Source organism: Myotis davidii, unplaced genomic scaffold, assembly GCF_000327345.1.
Source record: "Myotis davidii unplaced genomic scaffold, ASM32734v1 scaffold149, whole genome shotgun sequence".
Taxonomy (NCBI): Eukaryota; Metazoa; Chordata; class Mammalia; order Chiroptera; family Vespertilionidae; genus Myotis; species Myotis davidii.
The window spans coordinates 1,276,923-1,286,505 of NW_006352194.1; the positions used below are offsets into that span (position 1 = coordinate 1,276,923).

Here is a 9,583-nt window from a genome sequence, read left to right on the forward strand (position 1 = left end):
CATGTGGGTCAGTGGTAAGTTTAATATGATCTCTGCTGTGCTTGGTTGAAGAGACAGATCCAGGTATACTTTAGAACTGGAATATGATTTTTTCACTTTCTGTAAAAATAGATACTATTCTAAAATTTTCCATAGCCAGGACCATAGGGGATCTCCAGTGGCTCATACCGTTCCCACTGCTAACCAACCTTCAAATAGAGAGAGAGGTTCTAATGGACAGAGCAAGGATCCCAAGGCAGTGCAGGCAGTGTTTTTATATATTTGTACTTTCAATTCCTGGTTAAGTTGGCTTCAAGTCTGTCCCCTGAGACTCCAGGTCATGTCCAAGGCAGGAAGTTGCAATGCAGGAGTAGTCCCAGGAGCCAGTAAGTCAGGAAGTAGCCTAGAATGCATCGTGTGACTCGAGAACAGGTTTTCCAGTTGTACAAAAGTCCCATGATAGAGTTTCTGGGGACCTTTTGTCCTGGTGGGGAGTCTTCTGCAAGAGGCTTCCAAGGCACAGTCTCTAGAGATCTCAGAAGTGGCTCTTGATGCTGAAGCAAGTAAGCTGGAAACCAGTACACAATAGGAGTGGAGGAACCCAAAAACCTGGTGAGAACCTGTAAATCATAATAGGAGGAAACCCACACATTTATTGGAATGTCACTGCCTCAAACTGGACCAGACTGGGGCTTGCCTGCTGCTGGGTGAACTATAATCCCATGACTGGAAATGTATTACGCTGGACATAAAATTTAGTATAGCTTAGGATATGCCTTATAAAGCTGTGCATGGTATCAGCCAGTGACCTCAATGTTACAAATAAAAACAGCTAGACTAAATACCACAATAATGAGTTAATCAATAAAAAAAACCCTTTGCGGGGTCCAATTATACCCGAGGGCTTGGACTCTAAACTCTAGGTTGTGATGTGGGGCTTTGGGAATGTAAGGTGGTTCCCTCATCCCAGGGGGATACAAAGCAGAGGGAAAGGGAGCAGAGGATACTATGGCTTAACATTCTCGCTCTAGGGGAGTTCAGAGCCAAATGGCCTCTCTCACCTACCTGGAAATGCTAACCTTTGCTGGCATTCCCTCTACTAGCGAATCCAGCTACAAACACAGAATGCTATTTTCTGTTTCCCCTGTACCTCTTATTCACACAGCTCAGAGAACTTTACAAACAGCCCATGTGTGCCTGAAACTGCCAAGGAGAGAGACAGTATGGAGACAAAAAGACTTCCTCAGAGTTAAGATGAAACTGGAGCCACAGCCAGAAACAAAAAAGATGAAATTGCCTTAGCCATTTTGGCTCAGTAGATGGAGTGTCAGCGCACAGACTGAAGCGTCCTGGGTTCGAGTCCAGTCAAGGGTACATACCTTGGTTGCAGGTTCCCCGGCCCTGGAGGCAACCAAGCAATGTGTCTCTCTCACGCCGATGTTTCTCTCTGTCTCTACCTCTCCCTTCCACTCTCTCTAAAAATGAATGGAAAAATATCCTTGAGTGAGGATTAACAACAACAAAAGATGGAATTAATGATCAAACCTTTCCCATTCCTTTATATTACACCACCACCCCGAACATTGCACAAGATGTCTCCTCTGAAAACTGAGCACCCGCCGAGTACCTCAGAGAGCCAACTAACAAGTTGACATTCTGGGTATAACTGTGTATTAGGGGAAGGTCCCAGAGTATTCTCTGTGCCCATTCCTCTATCTCAGTCAAATCAGGTCCTCTTACAATTCTCATATATTTGCATACACCCTTCCTTTGCTTCTTAAATGGAATTTCTTCATATTCTTTATGACCTGGCCTAAATATGACACCCTTCTTCAGTCAGCTATTTTGTTCCTCTGTGCTTCCCACAATACTTTATCTCAAAACAGCAAATTCTCTCCCATCCCACTGTCCTATAATTTTACCTGTTCAATGTCTGTCTCCCATTTCTACCATGAGATGCATTAGGGCAGCAATCTTATCTTACTCATGTTCCATCTTCTGTGGTCTGACCCAGGGTCTAGCACAAATAAAGCCCTCACATAGTTGTTGAATAAACAAACTAGGCACAGTTCACTCAAATGGGAGAAGTTAGTCGTCTTCCCCATTCCTGGCCCAGGGATTCTGTCTGTATTAACATCCTTTTCCCAGCCAGGAATCCACCTTACCTGAACGTGCATGCACAAACTGCCAAATAGCAGCAGCGCTGCAGCGTGAACCAGGTACACAAACACCCGAGGACTGAGGAATCCAGGATCAGGTTTCTCTAGAGTCTCATCGCTCTTGTTCCTTCGCATCCCAAGTGTAAGGCAGAGCCACGGGTGGGTGGTCACGTATGTCCACGTTCCCCAGATAACCAGTACAGCCACTGGTGCAGCCAGCAGAAAATTGGGCACCTGCTTAAGCTCATAGTATCTCAAAAAGCCAACATTCCAGTAGACATCCTGGATATAGCTGTATATCAGCGGAAGTTCCCAGGAGCACCAAGGTGGTTCATTTCCCTCTGCAATCCGGTAGCCCTTGTCCACAGCTAACTGCAGCAAGGGCTTGGGGATGGAGCGGGCTGAGCCTGGCAGACAGAACTGGGTGTAGGCATAATACTGAAAGAGGGCAAAGGGAAGACCAAGTGTGAGCACAGACAGGAACACAGAGCCCATCAGCTTCAAGAGCTGTCTCAGAGGATTCAGCACCAGGAGAGAAGAGAAAAAGCCGTGGCACTGAGAATGTACAAGGAAGCCAATGCTGACCAGCCCGTTGGAGCGAACACCAGTAGCAAGGGCAAAGAGGAGTCCACTAGTCCAGCTTCGGCCCCTTTCCAGCTGCCCCATGGCGGTGAATGTCAGGAGGGCAAACAAAGCTTCTGAGTAACCAGCAGCCAGGAAGACATTGGCAGGGCTGAGGCAGAAAAGCAGTGCTCCGTAAAAGGCCTGGCGGGGACAGTGCAAAACCAGACAGCCCAGGTCGTGAAGTGCAAGTGCAGCCAGAATAGAGAACAAGGAATTGAGCAATGCTACTGAGATTAATAGGCAACTCCGTAGGCTCAGTAACCCCCGCAGAGGTCTCAGCAATTCAGTCCCCACCAACAGGGCCAGGGGGAAACCAGGGAAGAAGGCAAAGTTGTGCTCATACAGGTAGCCATGCTCAGCAATGAACAGAAAGTGTTCAGCATCCCAGTGAGACAGGCCACCCAGAAGACCATCCACGAGCTGGTCCACAGAGCCCGAGGGCGCAAGGCGAGGAGGAGAGAAGGCTTCAGCATGGTGATCTGGGATGAAGGCATTGAAGAGAGCCTGTGGGGATGAAGAACCAGGAGTTTGGTTGAACAACTAGAAGAAAAGAATTACTATTTAATAAAATTAAGAACAGATTTGTTTGGGGAGAATCAGTCAGTTTTGGACTGGTTAAATTTGAGTTGGACATTCCAGTGCAGAGGTCAATGAGGCAGTGAGATATATGAGTCTGAAGGTCAGAAGAATGATCAGGGCTAGAGATATAAATTTGGGAGTCATAAGTAATGGGCAGTATTTAAAGGTATGGGACTGAATGCGAGCACTAGGACATACAGATAGAGCTCCGCAGACTGGGTCCTGTTCCCATCAACATTTAGTGACTTGAAAGGGGGTGAGGATCCAGCAGTGAAGATAAAGAACAGTCAGGCACACTCCTCCTCCCGAGAGCACCCCTGCAGCTTTTCCTTTCCCTTCTTCTTCCCTTTCAGGCATGGATCTCCTAAACTCTAAGGGATCCCAGAAGACTTGCAACCAGGGGAGCAATGGGCAGCGGGCAGCTCGTCCTGGGCTAACCCTCATTGTTTCCAGTGTCCCCTTTTCTCTGATTTCTCAGTGAGCCAAAGCAGTTCCGCTAGACTCATTTCTTTTCTAAAACATGTCTAGAGAGCTAAGCAGTCCTGCCTAGGATAGAAAAGTTGCCTCTTCTTCTTCTTCTTCTTTTTTTTTAATATATTTTATTGATTTTTTACAGAGAGAAAGGGAGAGGGATACAGAGTTAGAAACATCGATGAGAGAGAAACATCAATCAGCTGCCTCCTGCACACCTCCCACTGGGGATGTGCCCGCAACCAAGGTACATGCCTTTGACTGGAATCGAACCTGGGACCCTTGAGTCCGCAGGCCGATGCTCTATCCACTGAGCCAAACTGGTCAAGGCAGAAAAGTTGCTTCTTCTATTCTAAGCCCTTCCTTGTTTAACTGTCCCCAGCTTTAATAAATGTGCTTTCAAAATCACACACAAAAAAAGAAGAAACAGTCAGTGAGGTAGGGGAAAAATAGGAGAGTATGGTGTCTTAGATCCAAGTGAAGCAAGGGAGTGATCAGTTCTGTTAAGTGCTACCAATAAGTCAAGTAAGATGGGGACTGAAAACTGATCACTAGATTTAGCAATGTGAAGGTCACTGGTGACTTTGACAAGAGCTATTTCAGTGGGGTGGAGGAAAGAGAAGATTGCCTAGACTGGGTTCAACAGCGAAGGGAAGAAGGGAGATAGTGCATAAGACAATTATTTGGAGGAGGTTTGCTGTAAAGGCGAGCAGAGAAATGGGGTAATAGGAGAATGACAATGTGGGGAAAGATAAATCTTTTTTTTTTTTTTTTTTTAAGGTGGGAGATAGCCCGGCTGGTGTGGCTCTGTGGTTGAGGTCACAGTTCAATTCCCAGTCAGGTCACATGTCCAGGTTGTGGGTTCAATTCCCAGCAGGGGGCATGCAGGAGGCAGCCGATCAATGATTCTCTCTCATCATTAATGTTTCTATCTCTCTCTCCCTCTCCCTTCTTCTCTGAAATCAATAAAAAATATATATATTTAAGGTGGGAGATAAGTGTTTCCCAGTGGGAATAAATCCGTGGAAAGGAAACGAGTACACAAGAAAGAGAACGGAGAACCGCTGGAGCAGGCGACAGGGGATGGAATCTGCTGCACAAGTGGAGAGCCAGCCTTGGAGAGGAGGACAGACAGCTCACCCAACCTTCCACAGTGAAGGCACAGAGGTGAAGATGTAGGTATGCTGATGGATGTGGTGTGAGCATGCAGAAAGTCGCTTCTGGCCCTAGCTGGTTTGGCTCAGTGGATAGAACATCAGCCTGTGGACTGAAGGGTCCTGGGTTCGATTCCAGTCAAGGGCACATGCCAGGGTTTCGGGCTCGATCCCCAGTAGGGGGCATGCAGGAGGCAGCCGATCCATGATTCTCTCTCATCATTGGTGTTTCTATCTTTCTCTTCCTCTCCCTTTCTCTCTGAAATCAATAAAAAGATATTTAAAAAAAAAAAGAAAGTCTCTTCTGGTTGCTTCTATTTTTTACTCAGGAAAGCAATTTGGGGAAAAGACATTAGAGACTTGATTAAAGACTAACACATGTAAAATATGTCATCTATAATCTCAGTTCTCAAAACAGGGAATCACCCAGGTAGTTTTAGAAATACCAATGCCTGGGTTCCTTCTCCAGAGTTAATGATTTAACTGGTATGGGTTACAGCCTGGGCATTGAGTTTTTTTAAAACTCTCCCCAGTGATTCGAATGTGCAGAAAATGGAGGTGGGGTGGGGTGCATGGACAAGAGAAATACACTAACACTGCCAGGTAGCATTAAAGACTCAATTGGATTAATGGTATTAAATAAAAGGAAACTAGTTACTACAGTTGTGTGTTTTACTCTGGGCAGATGCAAGCATGGAATGACAGAGCACTGAATTTAACCGAGGTTGGACATAGGGAGAAGGGAGTAAGTGAGCTGTGTGTGTATGCATGATGGAGCATGGAATCCAAGCTAAGTAAAAAGTGGAGCTGAAGGCTTGAGGTTGGTGAGAGTCAGCGAAAAGTGGTAGGCTCAATGGATTATAAATCCTGAGGGGTTAAAAGAATCATTAGAGCTAGGATACTAGAGAAAGTGAGCTGAAATGATAGGAGATAATGGTCAGGTGTATCAGCCTTATTAATATTCAAACCACCAAGAAATCAATAGTTGTGCTGGAAAGAGTAACTGAATCAGAAGCTAAAACTTTCAAGGAATGAGGAGGAATGAGCTGTCATTAACACAGATGACAGCCATAGCTGGTTTGGCTCAGTGGATAGAGCCACGGCATGCAAACTGAAGGGTCCCAGTTTTGATTCTGTCAATGGCACATGTCCGGGTTGTGGGCTCAATCCCCAGCGGGGGGTGTGCAGGAGGGAGCCGATCAATGATTCTCTCTCATTATTGATGTTTCTATCTCTCCATCTCCCTTCCTCTCTGAAATCAATAAAAATATATTAAAGAAAAACACACCACAGTGACAGCAACAATGAAGAGTAACTGGCAATTTATTCTGATGGCATTACCTTTAAAACTAGAAGGGTTGGCAGTGGGAGAAATAACAAGATAGCATATTGTTAGATATCTTTTTGCCAGATTAGATTGTCAGTTACTTAAGGGAAAAGACACCATTACTTTTTAAAAATATATATATTTTATTGATTTTTTTACAGAGAGGAAGGGAGAGGGATAGAGAGTTAGAAACATCAATCAGCTGCCTCCTGCACACTCCCCATGGGGATGTGCCCACAACCAAGGTACATGCCCTTGACCAGAATCGAACCTGGGACCCTTGAGTCCGCAGGCCGACGCTCTATCCACCGAGCCAAACCAGTTAGGCAAGACATCATTACTTTTATACTTACCACCTAGCACAGTTCATGGAACAGAGTAGGTACTTAATAAACTTTTGGTGATTGAGTGAACAGTCTACAAAACATCCTGTTTCCAAATCAACTGAATTAGAACCCGGCTGTACTGGTTTCCTATCCCAGATGCCGATTCACAGTATTGCTCCATTGGCTCTGCCAATCACTCAGCTGATACTGGTTCCAAGCTATCACTGAGTCAGTTTCTCCAGCCTGGCACCAGAGTACAACCCCATTTTTAAGGCTTTTTCTCTTTTTGGTCAGTTTCTTTGGTAATCAGGCCACTTCAAATAGTGAAAACAGCCTTAGTCTCCATGTTGAAGACACTTTTAACTAAACTTGGGAGCCAGCAGAGCCTGCTATGCCTCCTATAGTCAGGGAGAAAAGAGAAAAGGGGATTTCCACAAAGGAACCAGCTATGAGCCTTGGAGAGAATGAAGCTTATGATAAAAGATACACATAATTATGCTAATAAAACAACATACCTAGAATGTTGACTACATTTACCAACATGTACTAAGAACCTACTAAACACTGGGCATTGTGCTAGGCACTGCATTTAACTCATACATACATGAAGTTTAATTAAAATATGTATAAGGACAGTCTTGGAGGAGAAAGGGAGTTTTGCAATAGTGAATGCATTCTGAGGGCTATGTGTGGGTGAGGCAGCAAGGGGAGACACCTGGGAGAAGAGCAGGAGACACTGCAGCAGTTCTTAACCTTGGCTGCACATTAGAATCACCTGGGAATCTTTTTAAAATCCTGATTTCTGGGCCTCGTCCTCCGGAAATTCTGTTTCTTTGTTATGGGGTGGGGCCACAACATTAGTAACAAAGAAACAGAATTCCCGGAAGGATGAGGTCCAGAAATCAGGATTTTAAAAAGATTCCCAGGTGATTCTAATGTGCAGCCAAGGTTGAGAACCACTGCACTACTGACTAAACAAATAGACACAGATGGTCTCAGGACATTGCCACCTCTTTCCCATTCAACTGATTGACATAGTGCTCAGTCTCCTGCGTAGGGGATCCAGGCTAATGCTTTGAGTTGTCACACCCTGATGTCATCTCTGGTTACAGAACATCATGGCCTGTTGGAAAGACCGCTAGCTCAGGAGTTAGGAAACCTGGGTTCTGATTCTGGCCCTTCTCTTTTCTTTTTAAAAATCTTATTGTTTAAACTATTACAAATAGTAGCACATATGTCTCCTTTTTTCCCCATTGACCTTTCCCCAGCCTCTCTTACCCCCCAGCACATGCCCTTCCCGCCCCCCTCCCCCCAGTGTCTTGCGTCCATTGGTTATGCTTATATGCATGCATACAAGTCCTTCAGTTGATCTCTTACCTCAGTGATGGCAAACCTATGACACATGTGTCAGAGGTGACACGTGAACTCATTTTTTGGTTGATTTTTCTTTGTTAAATGGCATTTAAATATATAAAATAAATATCAAAAATATAAGTCTTTGTTTTACTATGGTTGCAAATATCAAAAAATTTCTATTTGTGACACGGCACCAGAGTTAAGTTAGGGTTTTTCAAAATGCTGACACGCCGAGCTCAAAAGGTTTGCCATCACTGTTTACCCCCACCCCCCAATCCTCCCCAGCCTTCCCGCTGTAGTTTGACAGTCTGTTCAATGCTTCTTTGCCTCTGTATCTATTTTTTTCATCAGTTTATAATGTTCTTTATATCCCACAAATGAGTGAAATCATGTACTATTTTTCTTTCACTGACTAGCTTATTTCACTTAGCATAATGCTCTCCAGTTCCATCCATGCTGTTGCAAATGGTAAGAATTCCTTCTTGCCCTAACTGGTTTGGCTCAGTGGATAGAGCGTCGGCCTGCGGACTCAAGGGTACCGGGTTTGATTCCGGTCAAGGGCATGTACCTTGGTTGCGGGCACATCCCCAGTGGGGAGTGTGCAGGAGGCAGCTGATCGGTTTCTCTCTCATCGATGTTTCTAACTCTCTATCCCTCTCCCTTCCTCTGTAAAAAACCAATAAAATCAATCAATCAATCAATCACGACTATTTAAAAAAAAAAGAATTCCTTCTTTTTTTACAGCGGCGTAGTGACTTTAGGGAAGCTCTTTAAACCTTCTGGGCCTCTGCTGTTCATGTGTAAAACAAGGGATTAAAGACCATTCCTAAGAGTCTTGCCCATTTTCCAGCTATGAAGCCTAAGTGTCTATGGTTCCAGCCACCTGGGGGGGCCCACCTCAGAGGTGGAAAGAAGATGAGGACTATTCTTAGTGTCTAGCCCAGTCATGTGGCAACGGCATGTTCAGCACAAAAGATCAGAGACTGACCTGTAGCACCAGAGTCAGGACCCGGCAGCTGACCGCAAACCTCAGCACCTCTTTCCGGGATGGGTCCAGGGGCCACATCCTCTCACCACAGGAATTCAGGGGTGTTGCTGCCAGGACTGAGCTTCCTCAGGTTTCTAAACTCCAAAACCCAAGAAGAAATGTCACACATGGGCTGAAAGTAAATTCCTGAAAGCATTCTCCACAGGAGACTCCCCCTTCAGCATTACTAGGCAAATTTAACCACTTAACTTCCCAAATGAGGGAAAAGCATCTTGAAGGCAGATGTCATTTGGTGTCACTCTGAAGCACTGTATTCTTGTTGGGAAAATTCCACACATATAGGCATGAAATCGGAAAGCTAAATTCACAGCAAATCTTTTTTTTTGTTAATCCTCACCCAAGGATATGTTTTCCATTGATTTTTTTTTTTTAAGAGAGAATGGAGGAGGGGAAGAGATGGAGAAACATAGATATGAAAGAGACACATCAATTGGTTGCCTCACACTCATTTCCCGGCCTTTGATGGGAATCGAATCGGGGACCCTGAGGTCCCCGGGGCCGACACTTTAACCAGTGAGCCAAACAAAGCAGGCTAGGGCTCAGCAAATCTTTAAAAAGCT

General features: G+C 45.0%; 1 protein-coding gene across 2 annotated transcripts in view; it reads right to left on the bottom strand.

Annotated features, from left to right (window-relative positions):
* Positions 1–235: 235 nt before the first annotated feature.
* Positions 236–9,583, bottom strand: part of PIGV (phosphatidylinositol glycan anchor biosynthesis class V) — a 12,255-nt gene continuing 2,907 nt past the window's right edge. The window contains exons 3-5 of one of the 2 annotated variants that reach the window (XM_006777491.2): positions 8,964–9,097; positions 2,145–3,266; positions 236–599 (exon numbers count right to left, since the gene is read on the bottom strand). In XM_006777491.2, coding sequence (XP_006777554.1) covers positions 318–599; positions 2,145–3,266; positions 8,964–9,041 — 1,482 coding nt within the window. In that variant the 5' untranslated portion in view covers positions 9,042–9,097 and the 3' untranslated portion in view covers positions 236–317. The remainder of the gene's footprint in view (positions 600–2,144; positions 3,267–8,963; positions 9,098–9,583) is intronic. The other variant, XM_015557289.1, reaches the window with a different exon arrangement.